Source organism: Balearica regulorum, chromosome 3 (genome assembly GCF_011004875.1).
Source record: "Balearica regulorum gibbericeps isolate bBalReg1 chromosome 3, bBalReg1.pri, whole genome shotgun sequence".
Classification (NCBI taxonomy): Eukaryota; Metazoa; Chordata; class Aves; order Gruiformes; family Gruidae; genus Balearica; species Balearica regulorum.
In genome coordinates, this window is record NC_046186.1 from 113,669,115 (window position 1) to 113,693,715 (window position 24,601).

The 24,601-nt window shown below is 47.9% G+C and overlaps 2 protein-coding genes across 5 annotated transcripts in view; one reads left to right on the forward strand and one right to left on the reverse strand.

The window, feature by feature from the left end:
- On the forward strand, positions 1-8,652 carry LOC104637221 (serine/arginine-rich splicing factor 7). 2 transcript variants are annotated; one of them, XR_012834766.1, is made up of 9 exons: positions 1-151; positions 478-658; positions 806-982; positions 1,865-1,939; positions 2,029-2,130; positions 2,499-2,552; positions 4,736-4,780; positions 5,522-5,668; positions 6,709-8,652. XR_012834766.1 is itself a non-coding variant. In XM_075749590.1 (9 exons), exons 1-9 carry the CDS (start codon positions 124-126, stop codon positions 6,761-6,763), a joined length of 753 nt encoding a protein of 250 aa, XP_075605705.1. In that variant the 5' UTR covers positions 2-123; the 3' UTR covers positions 6,764-8,652. The 2 variants fall into 2 exon arrangements, 1 of the variants encoding a protein (XP_075605705.1); XM_075749590.1 differs by having other exon boundaries at positions 2-151; positions 5,522-5,557.
- GALM (galactose mutarotase) overlaps positions 6,564-24,601 on the reverse strand; it is a 30,743-nt gene continuing 12,705 nt past the window's right edge. Inside the window, exons 1-8 of one of the 3 annotated variants that reach the window (XM_075749587.1) lie at positions 20,065-20,384; positions 19,429-19,583; positions 16,337-16,543; positions 14,829-14,910; positions 11,247-11,388; positions 10,978-11,152; positions 10,412-10,523; positions 6,564-6,746 (exon numbers count right to left, since the gene is read on the reverse strand). In XM_075749587.1, coding sequence (XP_075605702.1) covers positions 10,446-10,523; positions 10,978-11,152; positions 11,247-11,388; positions 14,829-14,910; positions 16,337-16,543; positions 19,429-19,583; positions 20,065-20,260 — 1,035 coding nt within the window. In that variant the 5' untranslated portion in view covers positions 20,261-20,384 and the 3' untranslated portion in view covers positions 6,564-6,746; positions 10,412-10,445. Of the gene's footprint in view, positions 6,747-10,411; positions 10,524-10,977; positions 11,153-11,246; positions 11,389-14,828; positions 14,911-16,336; positions 16,544-19,428; positions 19,584-20,064; positions 20,386-24,601 lie in introns of those variants that run through there. The other 2 variants (XM_075749589.1, XM_075749588.1) reach the window with 2 other exon arrangements.

The window sequence follows — 24,601 nt, forward strand, 5'->3', positions numbered from 1 at the left end:
CATGCGCGCCGCTGTCACGCCGCAGCTCCGCGCCGCCTGGGGGAGGAGGGAGGGGAGGGCAGGTGGCAGGCGCGGGCGGCGGCGGCGCGTGCGCGAGGAGAGGCGGTTGGCGGAGCCGTTAGGATGTCGCGTTACGGCCGCTATGGAGGCGGTGAGTTCCCGGGGTGTCGCGAGTGGCGGGCAGCTGCGAGAGGGGAGGGTGAGGGAGGTGCGCGTGAAGGGCTCATTACCGCGGGGAGCGGAGCGGCCAGTGAGGGGGAAGGAAGGCGAGGCGGCCGTTGCTGCCGTTGTCGCCGCCGCCATTTTGCGTCAGCGGCCATGGGGGAGGGGGTGCGCCCGCGCGTGCCGCTTCTTATGGTGAAGGCGGGAGCGGGCCTCGCGAACAAGATGGCGCCCGACGGGGGGGCGGGGCGGGGGTGCCGCTTCCGCGCGAGCCCGCTTTTGCTCCAGTGCTGACACCGCCTTCGCTCCCGGCAGAGACCAAGGTGTACGTGGGGAACCTGGGCACGGGCGCGGGAAAAGGCGAGCTGGAGAGAGCCTTTAGCTACTACGGGCCCCTGAGAACCGTCTGGATCGCGAGGAACCCGCCGGGGTTTGCCTTCGTGGAGTTTGAAGACCCGAGGGATGCTGAAGATGCTGTCCGTGGACTTGATGGGAAGTACGTGTGCATTTTAAATGTTTGCAGGAGCTACAGCCGGTTTAAGGCCAGAGAGACAATCAGGGTTTTCTCTCTGGTGGTTCTCCTTTTTGTAATTCTACTTTAAACAGTGATGATTAACTTAGAGCTATCATGGACTTGTTGCAGGGTGATATGTGGCTCCAGGGTTAGAGTGGAAGTGTCAACGGGGATGCCTCGTCGCTCCCGTTACGACAGGCCGCCTGCACGGCGCCCCTTTGACCCCAATGACAGATGCTATGAGTGTGGTGAGAAAGGCCACTATGCTTATGATTGTCACCGCTATAGTCGTCGAAGGAGGAGCAGGTACGTGTGGGGCCAGAGTGGCTGGGTTGCTTCGCCGGTTCGCTTTTGTGTAGCTCTTGTTAGCAAAGAACAGAATGTTACACCAGTTTTCTTTAAACTTTAACGCTAGAATAAATGTATAGGTGTATATTACAATTTGTTGCTATTTCTATCAAATGTTAATATCTTAATAATCAACCTGGTCAAAACCTTTCAGGTTTCTTCGTTTGAGTCAGTCGCCTTGATTCAGAATGTCACGAGCCTTAAGATTTCATGCTGAGGCGCCTTGCAAATCCGACACTTAAGATCCTCCTAGACCTTGAGGTGATCAGCATAAGAGGCCAGATCCCCTCGAGCCATCTACACGTAGCTTCACCTTATTCTTTAAGGGCAGAAAATTTGAGACGGTGATCGCCGTAACAGTAAATTTGGCTTTCAATTGGGGCCCCCCTCCGGTTTAGAAAGAGGAACACCAGATTGACCACATTCCCACCTAGAAAAATCTTCTTGCGTCAATCAAGCCTCACCCTGGCTCATTGGGCTGTCAGTTTGATCGTCGTTAGATTGAAGAGAACACCTAGATGCAGCGATCGGCTATAGATACTTCTAGATCGTCTAGATCTGCTAGACCTTGGGCCAAAGAGGGTCGACCTGCAAACTTGCAAGGTTTATTTTAAATACGCATTACAGTGTTTTCTATTCTAATGTAATTCTGCAATGTAATTCAGCTTTTAACATTTTTCTAGGTAGTAAAATGCTCAAGACAAGTAGGCCCAGAGATTTTTTTCCAACTGACAGATGCTAGTTCTTTAGTTGTCTGAAAGTTTTGACTTCAGCAGGGCCTCACATGCACCGATTGCTGCAGCTGTTTCCTGATACCTGTTTTCTCTAACCTAAAACCAGGTCCCGGTCTAGATCCCGCTCGAGGTCCCGAGGAAGAAGGTATTCTCGGTCACACAGTCGGAGTCGTGGTAGGAGGTATGCTTAAGTTTGGTTTTTATTCCTGTTTGCTGCTTTTGCTTAGAAAAAGCTACACTTGTACAACTCTTTAATTGACTTCTTTTCAGGTCCAGGTCAGCTTCCTATCGTAGGTCCCGGTCTGTTTCTCCTCGTAGGTCTAGGTCTGTGTCTCCCCGCCGGTCCCGATCGGGTTCCTTGAAGAGATCAAGGTAATTAGTAGTAATTTTTAATACGTTGTGTGCTTTGTTTTTGTTGTTGTTTTTCGTTTTAGTTAAGGGATTCAAAAAGGTACTGGATAGTAGACTTTGGAAGGTGTTGATCTCTAGAAATCAAACTTAAGCATGCTTTAAAATGTTTCTAATAATCCTAGTTGAATTTACATTCATGGTAATACGATTAGTTTTGAGACCTTACACAGCTGCATATCATGAATTTTGATGTCTGAAACGTCTAATGATTATGTAGGTTTTAAGTTCGACATGTAGACGATGATCTAAGTAGTACTGTCATTGTCATCACTTATGGTTGAGTTTACTTCTTTGATTCTGTTTTAATTTGTCCTAACTTTTTATTTCAGGTCTAGATCAAGATCCAGGTCTAGATCCAGATCTGTTACGTGGCCCCGAAGCAGGTAAGATCTCTTCTGTGACTGCAGATACTTATTAAAATTGCTGAAAGGTCTGTTTAAGCTTTCTAACAGCTGTTAACATTTTCAGAAAAAGCTGTGTTTTTTCTCCACTAACTTAGGGGTTTTAAAAAGCAGCACAGAGGATTGTTCTTTCTCTTTTTATTGTTTTACATATCACTGATACCCAGGTCCCAGTAGTCATCACAAGTACTGTTTTGATCAGGTGGCATTAACAGCTAATGTAGCAAACAAATTTAAAATTAATCTGAAGAGGTTTTTTTTTCTTTTTCTTTGTGTAGCACACACGAGATTGTGGATTCTTCCCATTATTTGTCAGAGAAATCATGATGCTCTTCCTGTAGTGTGCTAAAGCATTGATGCACATAGCCGGGCAAGTCATGAACGGCTTGCTAGCGCCGTGAGTGTTACAGTTGTTTCCAGCTCTGTCGAATAACAAAGTGTCAGTCTGCAGGAGGTGAATTAATTTGAGATAAACAGCTGTTGGAGTTATTTTGTACCAACAAATGTGCTGTAAGAGTGATGATCAAATTTTAAAGGAACACAGGATGTCATTCGTTCTCTTAAGTTGTAGTTTAATCCTTCCATAGTAAGTGAATGCAGCTTGTGCTTTGTGCAGCCTTGTCCAGGCAGCATGGCTGACATAGGTTGATTGGATGTCCTCAGCAAGCTGTCATAGGAAAACAAGAGTAAATTGAAGTTCTGTGCTGACGGAGATGGTACTGCTCTTGCCCCAGCCCATTCCCAGGCCTGCTGTTCTGGTTTGATGGCTACTTTTTGAAATAAGTAACTTAATAGTCCAACTGTGAAGAAACACAAAAAAATAAAGGGAAGCTTTAGCTGAAGGGAGTAAGTGGGAAAGCCTACAGCTGAAGATGGGAGATTTAGTGCTGAAAGGTGGTGATGGCATTTTCTGAGTGGAACAGCAATCAATGACAGGAGGTTTTAGGGAATGGAGCGAGGAAGACCGGAAGATGGCTTTAAGGGCAGAAACTCACAGAAACAGTCCAGAAGCTAGTAAAAAGAGAAGGGAAATTCCCTGAGGCAGTAGAGCAATGCCTTTCACTGATCAGGTAAACTTTCTCTACCCATTGCTAAAATATGTTGAATTTTAGTCATGTTGGAACAACTGGTATTTAATCATGGCTCACCACTTTTCACTGCTGGTGAAGAGCAGAAAATGGCTACAGTTAACAGGCTCCCAAAGAGAAAAACAAATCTCTATTTTACTACCATTGCTTTATTTTTTTAGTACTAGGCTGGTTTTCTGCAGTGTAAAGGATGCTATTAGTGAAATTTCTAGACTCTGTTGTGTGACACCTTTCACTGTAAGCAGAGATTAAGTGACTGAGGCAGAGGAAATTACAGGTGTACAAGTACAGAGAAGTGGCACAATATTGGTGATTAACTCTGATGAAGTCACTGTTAAACTTCCACATGAGGCAATTGAAGGATGACTTCCTTACAGAAGAATCAAAGGAATGTGTAGCACCCAGAGACAGTCAATTCGTAAGGAAGACAGACTGAATAAGTATTACATGACGTTTGCTGGTTTGACAGCATCACAGCGTACATCTGGAAGTTGTGGAAAGCCTTGGATGCGGAAAGTAGAACACTTCCTTTGGGAACCTAAAAATTTCAGTTATTCTTTTAGGCAGTATTTGTGTTCTTATGGTGCAGCACTCTTACCTCAAAGACTGAAATTCTCGACAGTCTTTTCCCAAGGGTCAAGTTCAGAAAAAAATATTTTGAGCAAGTGCATATATCAGATGAAGCGCACTCAGAAGAAATTTGTAGGAGCATGCTGCCTGCAGCCAGTTTCAACTACAGTGGTAGATCACTCAAGCCTAATAAAACTTGCAAGTTTACAGGATGATTTTTTATTAGCTTTGTGAAAATACTGGTCAGGATTTGGGTTCATGTATTCCTGCTACCTGCATCAGTAAAGACCAGTCATCAGGCAGGGACTGAAGTACAGAGCAATGTGCAGTGTCCATTTAAAAAGCTTTCTTCTGAAACTTAGTGAAAAAAGCCCTGGAAACTTGCAGGATTCTATCTGTTCACTGTGACAGCTCCTGTACATTTAGTGTGAATCTTGCTGCCTCGAATGTGGGAACATGCACGCTACCAGCTTCCCTGCTGAGCTGTGTTTTTTCTTCTTCTTGTAGGTCTAGGTCTCATGGCAGATCAAAATCTGGCTCGCCGGCTAAGAGGTAAGCATACAGAGACAAAGCCTGCAGTAGTGTCCAGAATTCACTGTTAGGTTTGCATGATTAACAGAGCCTGGTCCTTGAGAAAAAAAATCCCCGAAACATGGGTGCCCAGCTAATCTGTTTGCGATATGACTGACATTATAAAATTTCCTCTGCAGCTATTTGGAATATGTTCCTTACCCATCTCTTTGTTTTCATTAACTCTGTAGTTTCCAACGTAGTACTGATTTTTTTGTGTCTGCGCTCAGTTCATGGAACCATAGAATGGTTTGGGCTGGAAGGGACCTTAAAGATCATCTAGTTCCAACCCCCCTGCTGCAGACCTTCGCTAGACCACATTGGCCAAAGCCTCATCCAGCCTGGTCTTAAACACTTCCAGGGATGGGGGAAGTTAAATTCTGTTAAATTTTTCTATCCATCACATAAAGGGCTTCAGCTTTATTAATGCTGCTGATAAAACAGCAGGAATCTGTGATGATGTCTCTTTTCTCAAAGCCTCACCTTGGTACTAACCCCTTGTTTTCCTGTTTTCTCTGCTGAAGACAGTGGCTTAAAATTAATCATGCTAAATGAATTGAGAAGCCCCATCAGAGTAAAAGTTGATTTGAAAACTTTGCCGTTTTAAAGAGCCTCTGGCTAGATTCCCATAATAATTCCATTGCTGTCTAAGATGCTTATTTTTTTGAATATAAAAGTTCTGTTTGACCTTTAAGCTGCATTGATGATATTCTGTTTTGACAGTCGGTCAAAGTCCCGATCACCATCTCCAAAGAGAAGGTATGTTGATCTCCCTACTAATAACGTTGACTCCGTAGAGCTGGCATTTTAGTATCTGCAGTGATCTCTGCTGAGGAGTTTGACTGCTGCTTGTAGGAAAATACTGGAAAGGTATTTTGCTGAGATCTCTTGGGCAGAAATAACGTGGGTTTATATATTGTAATATAGATGTGGTAATAATTCCTCTTGATACTGGTTACATAGCAGTGTTATGTCTTGCCTTTGCTTCTGTGTTCATTTCAGTTCACTAACAGTTTTATTGCACAGAGACTTTCTACTGGTGAGCTTAAAGCACAGAATAAATGTGGGCATCAGCTTTGAGTCTCATTAAAAGCTACTGTGAGGTTGGGGAAGATAGAGTGGAGTAAGCTGGCGTAGCAGTCAGGAATGGAAGATTGAGCCTGTTGTATTTACTGCTGTTACTCAGATTAATTTTTTTCCCAATAAATTGGTAAATAATTGTCTCTCTGTGCATATACATATATGTGTAGTGACAGAATCAGCAGCACTTTTTCCCTAGCTTGAGTTCTTTTAGTAGCTCATTTTTACAACTACAGTATTGAGGATATATCCCAGTAAGAATAGCTGTAGACCTGCCAGGATGTGTCCCTTGCTTTGGTGATCTTTCTGCCCTGCAAGTTGTTTCTTTTTCTCTCTTCTTTTTTTTTTTTTTTTTTTTACATACTTTTAGAACTTCTACACTTAGGTTTGCTTCACTTAAAAACATGGCTGCTTGTAGTCTAGTCCCACAAACAATCGCAAAGGGCTTGAATAAATGCTCATAAATGCTGACTAATCACCATGATAGGTTTGACAAGCTGCTGTATCAGAGCAGTGAAGAAGTATCCTGCCTCCCTGAAGGTCGCTATTAGTAGTACCCTTTAGATGACTTTACAATGTTCACATTTAAATTGTATTATAAAAATAACAGTAGAGAAATGCAAAAATATGAAAGTAAAAAAAAATAAATGTATTCTCTCTAACATTAAGTCATCAACCCATTAACTTTGTCAATAGTGATTGGTTATTTTATTAAAAACCAGTGCTTAAAGGGTGCCAGAGTAGTCTAGGTATCCTCCTGTTGCTTTTTCCTGTATTTGTGAAGCCCAAATGACTACTGAAATGTTAACCGTGGATTCTTTTCCTTACAGTCGTTCACCATCAGGAAGCCCTCAAAGAAGTGCAAGTCCTGAAAGAATGGATTAAAGTTATGAAGTTAATCTTTTAGGAAGAAAGTTATTTTGCTTACATTATTATAAGGGATTTTGTGGTGTCTTTGTAAATGTAAGAATGTAGATAGAAGAGTATATCAACTAAAATTTGGCATGATCTGGGTCTTCTAAGTTAGTCACACCAATAGACTAGCACAGGTCTCTTTTTATTGTATGAATTAACTTCCTGTGATATGAAAATGTGGGACTTTTTTATTGGCACATTGAAATAAAATGTGTATTTTTAACTAAAACTTCTCTGTAGTAACCCTGCTGCTTCTGTTAACATTTGGGTAATTTTAGCTGTGTGCCATGTAATGTGGATGAAAAATTTCTAAAATGGGAATGACTAATATCGGTGTCTTCTCAAACTAGTCACTTTTCACATCTATTGTTCAATGGCCTTTGGTGAAAGGATCAGTTTCTGCTTTCTTTGAAATAGAATTTAAAATCCATCTCTGTCTGCAGATGCCTAAAAATTTGCATATGCCCTTTTTATGCCTTTATTATATCTAGTGGGCATTCATTTTTCTCCTTGATCTAATTATTCTGCAAAGCTTACTCTCTGGTCCGTGACTAGTTGTGATACCAGATGCCCAAAAATTTAAGGACAAGCTTCTATTCAAAACACTGACATCTTTTAAACAAACATCTGCAGAAACCTCTAAACGTAACAGAAATCATTAATTACTTGACGATTGCTACTTTCGCTTGTTGCATTTTTTAGTTGTTCAGGCTATTAACATAACAAAAACTTCTTAAAATGTCTCAAGGCATGTTTTCCTTTTTTGAGGGAAGATGTAATGTCTTCTGACCTACTTTCTGACAGACCTTAGGATAATGTGTTTGAGAGGCAAAGCAAAGCTGTTCTTAGTCTTTCTGCAGCTCACTCAAACTTTCCTCCTCAGTGTGAAAGATTCTCACAGCTGACCTCAGCAATTCTAACCTGCCTCACAGAAATGGGTATGGTTTTAAAGCAGCCCAGATCCCAGAGATGGGATTGCTAATTTCTTACAGCAAATACACACCTGCAGGATTCATTATTTGTGTACAGGTATGTCAAACTCTGTGTTTGTCCTCATTCTGTAGTCAAGAATTGCATGATAAGGCACTTCGTTGACACAGATCACAGCAAAAGACTGGAAATAGTGTTAGACTGTGACCAAACGAACAGGTAGACGGAGGAGATAAAAGCAAACATTTTTTTACTGCAGTGGGATATCTAGCAGAAATAAAAGCCGGTTTTGGCAGTAAACAAGCACTAAAATGGAACGTGAGGCCTGTTTGGACTTCTTGTGGTATCTGTCATGACAGTTTGCTCCCAGCATGTAAACCACAGCAGAGCATCTTAAATGGGAAAAAAAAAAATTACAAGATTAACTTCAGTTACACCTTAAGTAACCTATGATTTTCAAAAAACAGGTTTCCTGTTAACAATGACTTCATGGAGCTTTTTCGGTGTATGAGTAAGTAGTCCAGGCTCTGAACGTGCTGTCATGCTGCAGCATTGTCTGGCCTTGATGCCTTGTCCTAACTGCTGTGGTGCTTGGTGTCTGCCTGGACAGTCAGTGATGGGGATGAGCGTTCCGTCTGCCGCCTGCAATGATTGATGTTCTGGCGATGTCCATTAAATTCCACCGTCACTGCAACAGGAAAGTGGGGGGGCGGGGGCGTGACACAAATGTTGCCCTGCAGTGATTTTGCAGAAAGGCCCAAAGCTTGTGACTTGTGTTTGGAATATTTATCGGTTGTGTGTTGCCTGCCTGGTTTATAGTGTCCCTGGTGAGGCACATGTCCACTGCTGCTCTGGAATTTGATCAGCTTTTTTCTCTTCTGTACTCTTAAGGCAAACCTACTCCACAATAAACCTGCAGACTAACATGACAGCCGTACTGGTACCTGTTTTTCAGTACCCAGAGACACTGTGGATGATGGAGTGGAGGATCCTGGGTTTCTGCAAGGTTCCTTTAAACCCAGGCTTAGGAGTGAGAACCTGAGCAAGGAGGCAGGGCTGTGCTGGCGGGGGTGGCCCTGCCTGTGGCTGCAGCCACTGAACGACAGTCAGCACTTCTGAGGTACAGTGGCAAATCTGGTGTCCGCGCTTCTCCGCAGCCGTGGTGACCAAAATTGAGGATGGCTGTGCTGCCTCCTTCAGCTCTGGACATTGTCCTCAGAGCAGGCTGCGCAGCTCCAGCTCTCACCTGAATTTGGTAGGATTTCACCAAAAATTCCATATGGTGTTTGTGTGACCGCTGCTGCTGTGACTGCGGGGTGTGTGCAGCCTGGTAGGGGGCAAGGGGACACGTAGCCACGGTCTCTAGTATGGTGGGCAAATGCCGCTCACATAGTGGTGATGGTGCTTCTGCTCTGGTTTGCAACCCAGTGTTTCCCGATCTTGGATTAGCTGCGCTTTTTTCTCCCAATGATACCAGCCCTTACACAGTATGAACTGCAGCCATGTACGTGTGACCACTGTGCACATCCAGTGCATTTGGGGCATTGCAGGAGAGTAGCAGGGTGCTCGTTTTGGGGGGGTCAAAGTGACAGGTCTGTCACGTTTGCGAGCCCCGTGGCCAGGCACTTCCACTGGGGGCAAGATCATTCCCACAGCTCCGCAGCCAAGGAAGCATGCTGGAGTGCTGTGGGCCCTGGCCACAACCTGCCTCTGGGAGCTGGGGCTTGTCTGGCCCCTTGGGCAGCAGCATGGCAGGAGGTGGGAGTCAGGCTACGGGGTGCCTGGCCCAAGGGTTGGCTACCCCTGTGTCCCTGGGGAGAGGGGTGCCAGCTCCCTAACATGATGGTACTGCCACTCCCCTGGCTTGTGCCAATTTTTTATGAAACCTCAGAAATGTGGAGGTTTTCATCAGACAGGCCCCTGATACAGGTTTTTGGGGATATTTCACATGGAAACACAACATGAAGATGATTGATAGTTTTCCTCCTGCAGTTGTACATTCAGGAATATAGATGGATGCACCTGCTTCACTTCAGCAGCCAAGGCATAGCGCAGAAGATGCTCTTGTGCTGCTATTGCTGCTGGTTGGATAATCCCAGCATGCTGTCCTCCACAAAGCCATTCTGTGTGACCAGTGCGTACACGTGCCATCACAATGACATCTGGTGTCAGACCTGGCGGCTGGGCTGTCAGGGCTGCCCTGTTGCCCAGCATGGGAAGGGCAGGGCACCCTTTGATGAGTTGACACTGAGCTGTGGGGCAGGTCAGTGGTGGGGAGAGAGCAACAGCCAGCGCAGCTCGGAGCACTTTGCTGGGAATAGCTGATGTTGTAACGAACAACCACAACTTTATCAGCCTTCCCGTGTGCTTCACATGAATATTACCGGATTATTCCCCTGCTGTAGTTTGAGCTGTGACATGCCATGTCCTTATCAAGGTGTTTTCAGTGCATTTTTTACTGCGAAACAAAACCTAATGCCCAGGGTGAGGCTGGACAGAGGGTGAGAGCTTTGCACAGACCAGATAGCGGCAGAGGTGGTGACAGGAGTTAAAAGCCAGCAGAAGCCACAGGTGAAAACCACAGAGGAGGAAAAAAAAGCTCCCAAATGGGATGCATCAGCCAGGGTAGTTTGAAAGTGCCATTCGGCACCTGGCAGGATTTCTGGCTAACCTGCTAGAGGAACTTACCCTTCTTGGTGGTAGGAGTCAGCATCCGCTTTCCTTAGGCAGCGTTGAACAAGAGCCATGTGGTGTGATTGTATTCCTCGCCCGGCCGGAGCAGTGCATTGGGGAAGTGGGGCTGGGGAGAGGCAGCAGCACGTCACTGATTGTGAGCGCACACCACAGGACCAGAAAGAGTCATGAGGGCACAGCCGCATCCCCTCCGCCTTCCTGGGGTGGTGACCCACACATTTCCAGCAGCAGTATTTAGCCGCCCGTTGTTACTTGCCAGCTGGCTGAGTGGGTGAGTCCTCCCCCTTGTTGAATCCAGGCCCGGTGGGGTCTTCTGCTCTAGACCCCGTGCCCTTGGGAAGCTGGACTGCATGGGGCCAGTCCCCACCACACTGGCCAACACCTGCCTAAAGCCGCAGGATGCTGTGACCTGTGCCTGCCTCAGTTCTGGCATCTACAAAGCGTCCCCTCACCAAATAGACTCTGTTCATGTATGTAATGCCCCAGAGAACATGGGTGGTGGCGGTATGGTCTCCTGCCACAGGACCTGAGCAGCTCCCAGGGGTAGGGGGACAATTCACCTTGTTGACAGCATCGGGCCAGTTCTGGGTTTCCAGGCAGAAAGCTGAATGCTTCAGGTACGCAACGGCGCCTTTGCCCTTCAGGGATCCATCCAGGTTGTTCCCAGTGTAAAACTGGATGCCAGGCTGGGTGGTGTGAACCTCCATGGCCCTGCCAGTGGGCGGGTGGCAAGCCCTGGGGAGATGCCGGTGGAGGATGCCGCAGGGCTCACCGAACGGGTGCCCTGCGGCTCCAGGGGTGGGGAACCCTTGTCGGGGTCCCAGCCTACCTGGCCACAAGGCGTCGAGCCTGTGCCTGCTGCAGGCAGAAGTTGTGGTCAAAGCCGTCGAGGCAAAATTTCTGCAAGTGCTTCCCCAGCTCCACGGGCTGCCGGAGATCGAAGCTGGTGCCCTGCACGGTGGCCACCTCCCCTGGGTGAGAACAGCAATGTCAGTCACTCAGCTACATGCCAGCAAACACCCACGGCACTGGCCCCTGCACAGAGCTGAGATCCCTCGCTTTGGTGAGCTGAGGCTTTTCAGCTATTTGTCATCCTTGTCTCATTGCGGTGCCCTGCTTTGAGCAAACTTGTCCTGTGGCCGCTGTGACTCAGGCAGGGACATCACCACCTTGTCCCCCAGCAGAGCTGGCAGCCCCCGGGGACACTGCTGTGCTTAGCTGGGACACAGCAAAGCCAAGGAGCCAGAAAACAAGAGGGCAGGCTTGTAATGTAATGATACAAGCTAATTAATGTAAACCAAAAACTTATTAGCTATTAATATTTATATATGTGTAAGATTTATATACATATACTATCTCTCCCTCTCTCTAAATAAAAGAATCCTCCCAGATCTCTGAACAGCCATCCGTGAGATGGCCATGAAGGTGGCCCACCTGCTGGCATGGTGAATATGGGGTGTATTCTAGGACCAGTCCCCTCCTGCCTCAGGGCATTGTTTTGGGAAAAAGGGGTTTGAGACCATAAATCCAGCATTTTCTCACAAGTCTTTTTTTTTAAGTCCTGATGTGGGGATGCAGCATCCTGTGATAGAGCTCTTGCAGCGAGAACAACCCTAAGACACACTAAACAACAGTGTGAAACACAGCCATCCCAACCCAAAGGCAAGGGGTTTTGCATGGGGGAGGTGAGAGAGAAAGGGCAGGGGAGGGGATTTTTCCTCAAGGTCACATTTTTCTACCCCTCCCTAAAGGCAGAGGTTTCCAAGGGTCAGCAGGCAGCTGCCAGTGTTGGGGATGGCGGCACATGGGCATCCTGGCCCAGCTGCCAGCCCCATGTGCTGTGCTCTGCTCGCTGCAGTCGCAGGCCCAGCTTGGCTGCAGCTCTGCACCAGTTCTGCTCTGCAAACCTTGAGAAACATCAATCTCCACCTGACAAACAGCAAGTTTCTGTGGCTTCTGATCCTATCTAAAAGGAGCGTGTCTACTGAATTCAGCTGTGGGGCGGAAAAACACCTTGAAAAAATTTTTTTTTGATTTAGGCACACAACGGCTCTGTCTTTAATAGTTGCACAAATCTTGTCTTCACCCCAGGGCTAAGACTATGCACAGTTTTATCAGCTTCAAAGGCTATGTTTACCCAAAACACCAAGAGGGAACTGCAAAAAGCAGGGGCAGTAAGCCAGCTGCAATTAAGGTGTGAAACAGCTCCATGGGGAAAGCAGTGGGGAGAAGCAGGGAAGTGGGTTTGGTACAGCCTTAAGCTCTTCCCTGGCTTGAGCCCAGGCATGACATACCAAGCTGAGCAAAAGCCAACTGGACTGGGAGACCCGCTCCTTGAGGGGCAAGCCGATGCATGCATGCACAGCGCTTTTGGTTCATGAACACACATGTAACTCCGGTTTTAGCAGACACCTGAGCTAAAAAACTTGCTTGCTTTCCCCTCCCCCCCCCCCCCCCGCCTTGCTTTTTAAAGCCTCTCTTCCTCTCCCTCCTGAAGTCAGAAGGTGCACTCAGCAAAGCAGCCCTGCAAGAGCATCAGGGAAACAAGCCCTGCCATTTCCAGCAAAGCTCAGCAAGCCTACGCTTACCAGAAACCACCCTGTGGGCTCACGCAGCCCTCAGGCACACATCCCACCGCACAGTCAGTTTCTCTTCTGTTGGAGCACAGACTTCCCGGCATTTATGCCCCAGACCGGCTGCTTGGTGCTCCCGTCACTACTCTGTCTTCCAGGGACCTCCAGCATGGCACAGCACCGTCCCATCGCCCTTGCCCGCCATGTCTCAGCATCTGCACTCTGACAGCTTCCACTCCTCTAAGCCAGTCGGGCTGGATGAAAAGCCGTCATTTAGGAGCAAGTCTGGAAGTCTGCTTTTTTGATTATTATTTTGATTATTTTAATCTATTTTAGATTTTTCAAAAAATAGGCCAAATGCAGGTTTGGGTTTTTTTAAGTAATGCTTTTCATTCTTAAAAACAATAAAACTTGGTATCAGATTCATTTTGCAATTAGATCAACTCTTACTGCAACTCAGCACAGTCGCTTATGCTAAATGAAAAGTGGGTGCTGGAGCAGTGTGGTGGGAGGGTTGGAGCCAAGCCTCACAAAGCAAGGTGCCCCCTTGTTAGCAGTGGGACCATTGTCAAGTGCATGTCAGGTGCTGGCTCTCCTGCAGGTACGGGGAACGTGTTCCCTGTCCCAGCTTGTTCCGATTATTTAACTTAGCTGTTCGATTGTTTATGGGGAGGAACAGAGTGGAAGTGGTGGGAAAAAAAAACCCAAGAAAACCAAAAAAAACCCAGAAAGCCCTGTTTTCTCATTTTTACCCCCTGAATCAAGACTGGGTGCAAGAGGTTGCCAGCTCTCTTCTCCATGTTGAGGCTGGAGACAGCAGCAATACCACCTTTGTTTAATTAACCTGCTTAGCATGCTAAACATGCTGTTTTCCTTAACTGGTTTTCCTCTTTCAGCCCTGCAGGACATTAAAGACAGGAAAGAAAAGTGTTGGTTTTGTGTCTTCAGCCTCCCAGCCAGTAGTGCCAGCTCTCCCACCCCAATGAGGGGACTGCTGGCTCAGCTCTCGCAGGGAAGGACTATGCTGGGCTCCTGAGCACCAGAGATCCCAGCAGCTCTAGAGCTCAGTGCTGGGCCTGGGAGCTGCCCTCCAGATCAGGGAGTCTGACCATGTCCCATTGTGCCATTGCATTTATCAACAGCAGCCCTGCGCCTGGAGCATGCTGCTTGCATCTCCCATATTTTACTGAGGCTTAAGAAATTAATTCTCCTGCTTTCTGTGGACTTTGAGCATGGGCTGATCTTATGGAAATAAGATCTGTGGAAGTAAGACTTTGATATCATGTGAAAAATCCCAGTAGAGAAGTGTGATAAAGCTGAACACTGCTGGAGGAAGCAAATCAGGCAAATCCCAGGCCAATCCCAGCTCTTAAAGTTCTGAGCGACCCTCTCTGATGGCCCCACTGGCCCTGGGAACAATGGATTGACCTGCAGGGAAATGCTGGCCAAACAGGCCTGGATGGACATGCTTTGTTCCTGTGTCATAGGTAGCTTGTCCCCTGGATGGGCCCCTTGGACCCATGTTGCAGCCTCACATCCCACTTGCCTCTGGCCCCATCTCCTGCTGCTCCTGCCTGCACCCCCTGGACAGACCACCCCCTCTTGGCCCACCCCCTCTCCAGGTCTCGGGCTAGTGATGGACCCTGTTACCAGCACCTGGCTCTGCCCACTCTGCTCAGGTGCTGTGTGACTGTCCCCATGGGTGAAGGTCCTGCTGCGCTTGGGGTCTCTTGGGTCCTGGTGTGTCCCCCTTGCCAAACAGTGCTGTTCCCCAATACCCACAAACACTCATCTGTAAAACCGTCCCCACCATTTGCCGCGGGTGTCGCACCACCCACCAGTTGGGATCTTGGTGTTGTCCACAGGCAGGTAGGAATCTGCTTCAATAGAAATCTCGTGGTCGTAGATATCCCGTGAGCCCTGCAGGAGGATGGGAAATACTGGGATTCCTGCTGTGGGCCTTCCACCATTCAAGCAGCCCTAAGCACATCCAGGAAGTCACTGCCCATGGTGGTAATACAACTGATCTGGTAGTGCCTGGGGGACCTCCTGGCTGTCATCCCACCTTGACCCTGGACACAGGACAAAGGTACCAGCACAGGCAAAAACCGGCATGGAACTTTGGAGCTGTAAATCCTGCAGGGCTGAGACTATCAGTCTGAACTTGTACCTCATCAACCACTACCACCCTGCAGATCAACTAGCCAAAACATGCTGGGTGCTGAGAACACAGCAGCAGGCAAAAGGGGAAGGAAGCAAGTGTGGGGAAGCACAACCCATCCTCCTGGCTCATCTCCTGCAGTGCGGGGGGGTTGCACTCCTCTTCCTCTCCCGCGGCCTCGGGGATGCTGGCAGGGAACCTGCTGAGCTGGAAGAGGAGCAGGATCAAAGTTGAGCCTGCACATGACTGTCTAATCTGAGCAGCAATTTCATGCCCAACGGTCTCCTGTTCCTCTGGAAATACACCTGAGTTGCATGCTGTAGGTGTTGATATTACTGTACTGCTGGGAGAAACAATGGAGGATAAACTAACAACTGCACAGCCTTTATTAGGGCATCAGCCTGAGCAGACCTCCTGCATGGAGGGGCTGGGATGTCTCTCACTAACAGTTTTAAGGGTCTTTGTCTCACATCCAAGTGTGACTGCACTGTCCCATCCTATTGCTCGGACCAGCAACCTTTTATTTCCCAGATCCTTTGCCTCCAAGCCCAGTTATCAACAGGGTGAGACTAAAACACAGCTGCAATACAGTTCCCTAGCTGGCAGAATCCTGGACTGGTGTGTGGGAGCCCTCTGCATCTTGCTACTGCCCCACTCTGCAACCTTGGCCACCTCACATCCCCTTTCCATGATGTTTCACCTCCCCATTTTGGCCTGGGTATTTCGGTGCTGCACTGACACTGGCTGGCACTACAGGCCCTGAACTCTGCTGCACCATCCACACAAGGGTTCAGTGTGTTGTCACAGAAGACAGCTAAGAAATGCTACTCCATCATTAGGGCGTGCCAGTTCTGCACCTCCTCTGTAATCTTCCCAAGGGATCAGGAGAGACTGAAAGTCCCCTGAAACAGTTACACACAAAAGGAGAGTTAATATTCATGATGGGATGTCTCTGTTCATGACACACTGGGATAATGCATCCTCAGTTGAGGTCTATGTGATTCAGTCCTGTCCCTGCACGTAGCCCATGATGCAGAGGCAAGCCCCATCGTTGTGTCCCCAGAAGCACACTGTGTCCTCAGACCAGCATGTTGGTCCCAATGATCCTGTGGATCATCCCATAGGTCCCCAGACTTTCTTCCCCTGCACAATGTCCTTCCACGGGGTTCATCATCCCATGCTTACCTGCCCTGCGAGGTTGAAGTATGCATGGTTTGTCAGGTTGACGGGGGTCGTCTTGCTAGTCTGGGCTCGATAGTTGATGGCCAGCTCCCCGCCATTGAGTGTGTAGGTCACCCAGACTTTCAGGTCACCAGGGTAGCCTTCCTCACCATCGGGGCTGAGCCGGAAGAAGCAGACACCATTCGGGAGGACCTGGGGGCTCCAGAGAACCTGCAAGGAGTGTGCTGTTGGTGGGACAGTCATGGAAAACATGGTGCCCTTCTGTCCTGCCCCCAGCTGGGCTGAACCCAGGGACAAAAGGTACTCAAGGAATGACACACTGAAACAAAGCTTTTTTCAATCATCTTTCCTGCTCTTACTCCTAGAAGAAAAAGAAAAAAAAGAGCCCAAACGATCCTTTTCTCCCTATGAAGGACTAAAACCCAATATCTCCTTTTTCAAAAAGAAAAAGAGAAGTGGGAGAAAACACAAGCACCAGCCTGCTCTTGGTCAGTCAGGACCAGCAGCAGGGAACAAGTTTTCCAATGAGCAGCCAAACAAACAAGGCAGTTTGCTGATGAGGGTCTGTCCCTGCCTGTGTTACTCCGTACCTAGAGGGGCCACATGTTTGATTTTTGCCCTGCTGCTGGACTTATTCCCCTTCCCATGGATCTCCTGGTGTGCAACATCACCTCAACAAGCTGCTGCCCTTCCCTCAGCTAACTTGGGGCTGGCTTCTAGGACAATGTAAATACACCCTGGGAGCTCCTGCTTAGGGGCTGAGGTTGAGTTAACTAGTACCAGATGTATCGCCAGATACATCCACACATCAGTGCTGATCCAGAGAACTGGGACCTCCCCATTTCTTGCCCCTGCCAGAGACCAGGGCTCTGTTTGGAGCTGAACCTGCTGGTGAGCGAAGCAAGCCAGCACACTGTAAGTTTAGCTGCCCAGACAGCCTGTTTGACCCTGGCTGTGGACCCAATGCTAAGCAGATGTCTCAGCACCTTTGAGGATGGATGTGCAACAAGAGGTGAGGTGCCCAGTCTCTGGAGCGCCTTAGGAATAGTTACTATCTAACCAAAGAGGACAGATCTAGGGGCAGGGGCCAAACAATGCTTTTGACATGACCCCTTTCATGTCCCATGCAGAGATTACAAACTTGGGGCACTTGTCAAAAGCCAACATTTTCACCAAACACAGGAACTGAGAGTGTCACATGTGATAACCAGGCTGCAGAGCAGGTCCTCCTGCACAGAGCGCAGTTCAACTGCAGCTCCCGCTGCTGTGGAACGCTGTGGTTTTATAAGTGAGTTTCTATTTAAGTTCTTGGAAGAAAAAGCTTTTAAAGGCCAGTAAGCACACAGATATCACTGTTTTTTAAAGCTAAGAGGGTTATTTTCCGAAGTCCCCCAGTCTCCCAGCAGTGTGGTCAGATATTGCCACCACATAAGCATGGTTGCAAGCTTCCTTGTCATCAGATCATGCTCTGACTGCAGCACCGAGGTCTGCAAGATCAGGAAAAACTGACAAAATGGCCAAGATAGTCACAGCGAGGAGCCAGCATGTCTCGTTTTTGTTAGAGCTGACCATAGGTCTCTGCACAGTGACTATTACCTGGCTAGAGGCGGTCTTGAGCAGGTGCCCAAGCATGCCCCGTGGGCCGGAGGACACAAAGTCCTGGTTGGGAGGTGTTGCTGCCTTGTGCCCACCAAGTTGAGATGCCTTCAGCAAGCAAGGAGAAGAGGCAGGAGAAGAGACCACGTTCCCCATCTGCAGAAGACAGCCTGGAAGCCCTGGATGCAAAGGAGTTTCCAGCTCCAGCTCGCAGGGGGTCAGGGCATATACAGAAACTAAATTGTCCTCTTTGGGGGTACAACAGTCAAGTCACTCCAGTACTCCCTTTTTTTCTAAGGCTGCTGAGGAGCATTTGATCCCAATCTGATGCCAGTCCACGCTGCGCAGAAGTGAGCTTTTTTCCAGACACTCTGACTTTTGCCCCATCAGCCTGGATGTCCTTTCATGAAACAAATGATTAACCCAGGAAAGCAGCTGCACCAGCACGTGAATATGAGTTTCTCTGGGGAAACAGTGGATCAGCTACTTGCTGGTTACAAATGCATTTGATCCAACAAAGCCCAAGGCTTCAGGAAAGCAGAGACTTCTGAGCCTGCTGTGCAATCAGCAGGGTTATCAGCAAGGCTTTCAAGAGAGGAGATGCTCCGCTGCTCTTTGTAGGGCATTGATGGTATCTGGACTTCAGCAGCAGCTCTTGGAAGAAGATAGGAAGGGATGAGTGCCCTGTGGTCAGGAAAAGGTCACAGAAAAGGGCTGGGGAGGGGACACAGTGATGCTGGGGCATTTTGCAGGCCTGATCTAGTCACCTACTGCTGTGAGTCAGAGCAAGAGCCCGGGTTATGCTGTCACTGGGATGAAAATGGCACTGAAGGGGGTAATGCAATAACCACACTTGAACTCACACCACCCTGCTGTCCCTGTATTTGGGAGCGCTGTCAAAAGCAAGCAGCAGTGATACTCACTTTCTGCAAACCCAGGACTTCCTGACTCTGGGAGGAGCTATGGGCAGGTAACAGCCTTGAAGCCTCAGGCGCAAGTGAGTCTGCATGGATCACTGTTCCCCGGGAAACTGCCTTTGGGCACTGCAGGGGCTACAGCACCTCCTCCAGGACGGTGCGGCTGGTGCCTCAGGACCCTCCATTGTGCACGAGGCTGGGCCCTCACCACCATGTCCCAACCCATGCTCTCTGGGAACAGCATCTCGTGCCAGGACAACCCCGTCAGAATTGAGCTCACAAGGCCTCAGGGCTGCAGTAACGCAGAGGAAGCACAGCAACCCTCTGCATGGCATCCAAGAATGCACAAGTGAGCTCTGCCAAGCCACCTGGGCAAAGACAAGCCAACCCAGAAGCTCACAGGGTCTTGCTTCCCTCCAGTCCTGCACTCACACCACTTTCTGGGAGCTGATTCAACTCAATAACTACCAGAAAGCCCTGCAGGGTTGGGAGTGAAGACATCATATCCCATTGCCACAATCCCACAGGCTGTGTGCCAGAGGACACTGGGGGGACACCCCCTCCCCCCAGCCTGATTTTCACCTTGTCAAATCCCCTGGCTCCTCCATGCAGGCTGTTGGGCCCATTGTTGAGGAACAGCTGATACTCCTTGCCATCCACGGTGAACCTCCCCTTCGCAATCCTGTTGGCAACACGCCCCACAACAGCACCGAAGAAGGGGTGCTTCCTCGTGTAACCTGGCCAGAAAAACATCGCACGGTTAAAGAGAAAGATTGGGACAGGATAGGTGGTCTCTAGGTGTGCTTATGGACTCAGGGGTGTTTCTCTCTGCTTCCCCCCAGTACTAAATAGGTGACTGCGGTCCTAGTGTTTCACAGGGCACACAGCTTGCTAGTCATGCACACCTTTGATTAAAACAGCCTGATAGGATCTTGTAGTCTTTGCAGATTTCCAGAAAAGGCCTCTGTCACTGCCAAAGCGTGACACGGAGCTGCCCTGCTAGAGGGGCACACTGTGACCTGAGGCCACCAGTGTCCCCATTCCCTGTCCACCACTGAGCCCAGGACAAGTAGCTGGAGCTGTATTTATTCAGCCCATGATCTGGAGGGGACCCTTAGAAGCAAATCATGCAGTGTGCCAATAAACCAGAAAACACTGGTTAAATTGCCTGATTTAAAAAAAATTTTTTTTTTTTTAAAGAAATAGATTTAGACCCACCTTCCAAAGTGTCAAAGCCTAGGACAACATCTGAAAATTCCCCATCCCTGCCTTTCGTCTCCAGAGCGGCGATTATGCACCCTAAGGACAGGATCTCCACTTTCACGCTGTCTGACTTTAACACGAACTTTTCCACCACTCCTCCTCCTTCCTCCCGGGGCATCTGCCCGAACACCTCTCTCTTAACTTCCGTCATTGCTCCCCAAAACCCGGTCCCCAGCACCGCCGGCAAGGAGCTGCAGTGGCAGGGAAGGACGCTAAGGAGGAAGCAATGGTGGCCGGGAGCAGAGCAAACACGGTTCTAGAGAGCAGTCATAAAAATCACATGATTGCGTCCTGCTCTGGGAGGAGTTACGCCATGGATTGGCTACGCCATGGATTGGCTACTCCCTGGCTTGGCAGACTGCAGGCCAGCAAGCGGCAGCCATGGAGGGATGCATCGGAGGGTGGGGAGGGCTTTCACCTGAGGGCAGCAGCCCTCTGGGTCTGCTCAGCTGGAGGTGGCGGGGGAGAGAGGGAAGGATGCCGAAAAGAGGGAGCAAGGCTGCACCTGCTGAGGCTTGTGCTGCCCTGCGGCCACCAGCCTGCACATCCAGGCTTTCAGAGGACAGAGCTTCCCCACTGCCAGCTCTTCTCCCCCATTTTCATTACACTGCTGCAGCTTTCAGGGCCCTTGCAAAGTATGACATGACAAAATGCTGTTTTCTCCCTTTATGCCCCCACCCCTTAGCCCCTCTGCCAGAGGCACAAGGCAGGTCAGCGCCTGCTAGAGCTGTAAATCGGGCTCAGGGCATTTGCTGGCCAGGTGTTAGTCTCAAAGTCACATTCACACGGCCCTGACCCAGACTCCATTAAAAATCATTATCTTTTGAAATATCAGCTTCTTCTGTCTCAGGAAGAAATTTGCAGGCAATTTCAGTCCACAGGAAAACCCTAGCAACGTTTAATTAATGTCTGTGCACATTTTTGACATCTCTTGGCAATGTTTAGGAGCAAGGCAAAAGCACTTGACTACAATTTGACATTGTTACATGCTTATGAGGGCCCATTTTCAGAATTTGTTCAAAGAACCAATAATTCCAAGAACTGCCACCAAAAAAACTCAAATCACTCAACCAGTGGTTGGTAAATATTCGTTTCCGACACAGCAATCGCTTTTAGACGAGACAAACTATGGATCCCAAGCTGCCACAGAAACAAACCTCCCACCTGGGGCTGAGGCGAGGTGGTTTTGAAACCAGAATGTCTTTGTTAACGATAGCCTCATGTTTGCAGCATAACAGAAACGGCTGTTCCTGTGTTTCCTTCTGCACCTTCACAACAACAACAACAACAAAAAAGTAAAAAAGCAACTAAATGTGCTTTTTACTGCCCATCAATACCACCTCTCATTTGAAACAGGCTGGGGAGCAGCACAACTTTGGAGCAAAGAAGGCTCCAGGCAGGTGGCAGACAGGGCACCCACAGCTATAATTGATTCACAAAGTGTTTTCATGTGCAGAAGCTTGCTGCTTAGGACCCTGGCTCCCTCAACACCTGTCTCTTAATGTGCTTCTCCAGACATAGGAAGCATTTCTGCTTCGCAAAGACAGGTTTTCATTAAGGTGTAGTTTTTTTAACATGACAGGAGCTGCCATTTTGATTTACTTCTCTGATTCACACCAGAGAAGGTCCAGATCCAACTCTTTGTCTGATGATACAATAATCATGCACACATTTTCTCACATACCTTCACAGCTGCAAGATCACTCAAGCTCCAGTGACATCTAAGACTGTGCAGGTGCAAAAGCAAATACCACAGACAAATCTGTTCATGAGCCATCCACCCACTTCTCAAGCTGACAGATAAACCAGAAAAGAAACCAGCTTGCACAAGACTGAATCTTGCACAAAAGAGTAAGGGCAGTGGAACAATGTCAGCTTCAGGATTTATAGAATCATAGAATCACAGAACGGTTTAGGTTGGAAGGGAGCTCAAAGATCATCTAGTTCCAACCCCCCTGCCATGGGCAGGGACACCCGTCACTAGACCAGGTTGCCCGAAGCCTCATCCAACCACCCCAGGGATGGGGTCTCCACAGCTTCTCTGGGCAACCTGTTCCAGTGCCTCACCACCCTCACAGTAAAGAATTTCTTCCTAACATCTAATCTAAATCTACCCTCTTTTAGTTTAAACCCATTACCCCTTGTCTGATCACTACATCCCAATTTGAGCAAGGTGTTTCAAGAGTTCTGCTTCATTACCTAGAGGATTTCACATAGTTCGCCTTTGCATGTGTCCTGCCTGTCTGCCTCTGGTGAATGGGGGAGGGTGACAAGGGGAAGAGGTAGGATACAAGCAAGTCGTGTCCAGCATCTCACTACACTGGATTTTCTTTTTTATCATTCATTTACTCACTGTGGCATTGAGTGGTGCTTACAGTGAGAGTCAAATGCAAGCTCCTTGCATTTTTCTCGTCTTTTTTCCCAGAAGAAAACCACAGTACCAGGGCTGAACATGCCTGGCATTGGCAGCAGAACACTTCCACAGCTCGTGAGTGTTCAGAGAAGTGTGCTGCACATCTCCAAGACTTTGGTTTCACTTCTCTGCCTTGTGGCTCTGCAGTGCACCAACTCTCTTCTCTGTATCTCCCCTCGCTCTCACCGAAAAGGTACTGCAGCAGTCTCTTGCAACCCAAACCCCAAAATGTTTGTGAGGAACAAGGATTCACCCGCTTTACCACAGAGAGTGACCCTGAAGGTATAGCAGAGGCATGGCGTGAAGGCAGGTTATGTGCTGCTCAGAAGCCTGGCCCCAGCTTCTCTAAACCAGGCAAGAGATTTCTGTTTAGTAGCAAAGGCAAACTGGGAAGTCAGCCTGTGAGTGAATGGTCCTGTCTTTCCCCCACCAAAAGCTAATAAAAAGGCACACTGTGAAAAAGAACAGTTCAGGGTTTGGGGTTTTTGTTGTTGTTGTTTGGGGTTTTTTGTTTTGTTTTTTTTTTTGAGAGGGAGCCATTTAATGCACTGTCAATTACTGTCAGAAAATAAACTTGTTATGAGAAAAATTACAGAGGATAATTTATTTCCCTGGGATCAGCAGCCTGGAAATTCCAGGTGCCTGTGGGGCAGCTACTATTTTGCAAGACAGAAGTGGGGCATCGGATTTTACACGTGCCTGTGCCATTTTCTTATGGATACTTTATTTTTGTGCTTTTTTTCAGATGTTTTTCTTTAATCCAAAATAAAGTGACTTTACTTAAAAGGCCAGAGTCAACCAAAACTCCCTGTTGTGCAGTACGTGCTATCACAAGATCCTTTTTTGGTTGGTCCTAAGACACTTCTGTAATAAATTACATCACTACACTTCCTTCCTTAATTTTGTCTTTGTTTTAAACTCAGCTGTGATTTTCAGTTTATTCTGGACCCTGAGCAAGACTTTAGGACTCAACTGATGAAAAAAAAAAATCTTAAAAGGCAATTCAGGTTTGTGAAAGGGATGTGTTGTGCCCACTGTCCTGGTTTTCATCTGGGATAGAGTTAATTTTCACAACAGGCTGTGAGGGGACACAGCCAGGACAGGTGACTTAAACTAGCCAGAAGGGTATTCCATACCATATGACATCATGCTCAGTATATAAAGGGGGCTAGTCAGGGAGCAGTGGCAGGTCTGGGATGGGCTGAATGTCCGGTTGCTCATCAGGTGAGAAATTGCATTGTATATCATGCATTTTGTATATTCTGTTGTAAGTACTGTTGTTATTTTCCTCTCCCTTTGCTGTCCCAGTAAACTGTCTTTATCTCAACAGATGAGTTTTGCCTTTTTCTTCCAACATGACACTCATTCACAGGATCCAACTCTGTTCTGAGTTACGCAGATCCATAACCCCCATTTGCAGCAGAGCTGCCTTGTGTAATGGAGCAGGAGTGTGATGTTAATGCCACTCACCATCCTTGAAATAGGTGACATGTCTGTATCTGCCCTCTGGGGAATCTTCGTACAGTACTCCTGGGCCAGGTTGCTTGTTTTGGGGAACCTAAGCTGTTTGTCTCAGCACCATAAAATGGTGCAGCTTTGCACATAGAGCCCAGAAATTATCAAGCTGTTACTACAATGGCGGCATTTTGATTTGAAGGTGACAGAGACATTCCAAATGCTGTAATACTTAAGCAATGGCCAATGATTACAGCTTGCTGTTGCCCAAGAAGCTTCCTTATTCACTGATAGCAACAGTAAGGTACCCAGCACTGCAGCTGGAGATGGGGTCTGTTTGGGCTGGTTGCTGTACAGACACAGAAAAGAACACAGACATCACTTGTTAACCCTCCAGCATTACAAGGCTGTAATTAAATCCCCTTTTCCCAACAAGTTTTGTGTAAGCCCAAGGGGATGAGTTAGCACTAAAGCCTCCAGGGAGTTTGCATCAGTATACTGAACAAAAGGGGAGACATTCCCCCCACCATTTTATTCTCTGTTTATTGAATGTATCTTCAGCTCTGCTGGGTATTTCCCAGCACACAGGCTTAAAATGGAGCCTGCATTTTTTTTGCTTCATCT

What these genes read in the sequence shown, in the direction of transcription:
- LOC104637221 (XM_075749590.1), top strand. Translation starts at nt 124, where the DNA reads ATGTCGCGTTACGGCCGCTATGGAGGCG. An exon ending in GGTTCCTTGAAGAGATCAAG is followed by an intron (nt 2,131 to 2,498) that starts GTAATTAGTAGT and finishes TTTTTATTTCAG; the next exon opens with GTCTAGATCAAGATCCAGGT. An exon ending in TCACCATCTCCAAAGAGAAG is followed by an intron (nt 5,558 to 6,708) that starts GTATGTTGATCT and finishes TTTTCCTTACAG; the next exon opens with TCGTTCACCATCAGGAAGCC.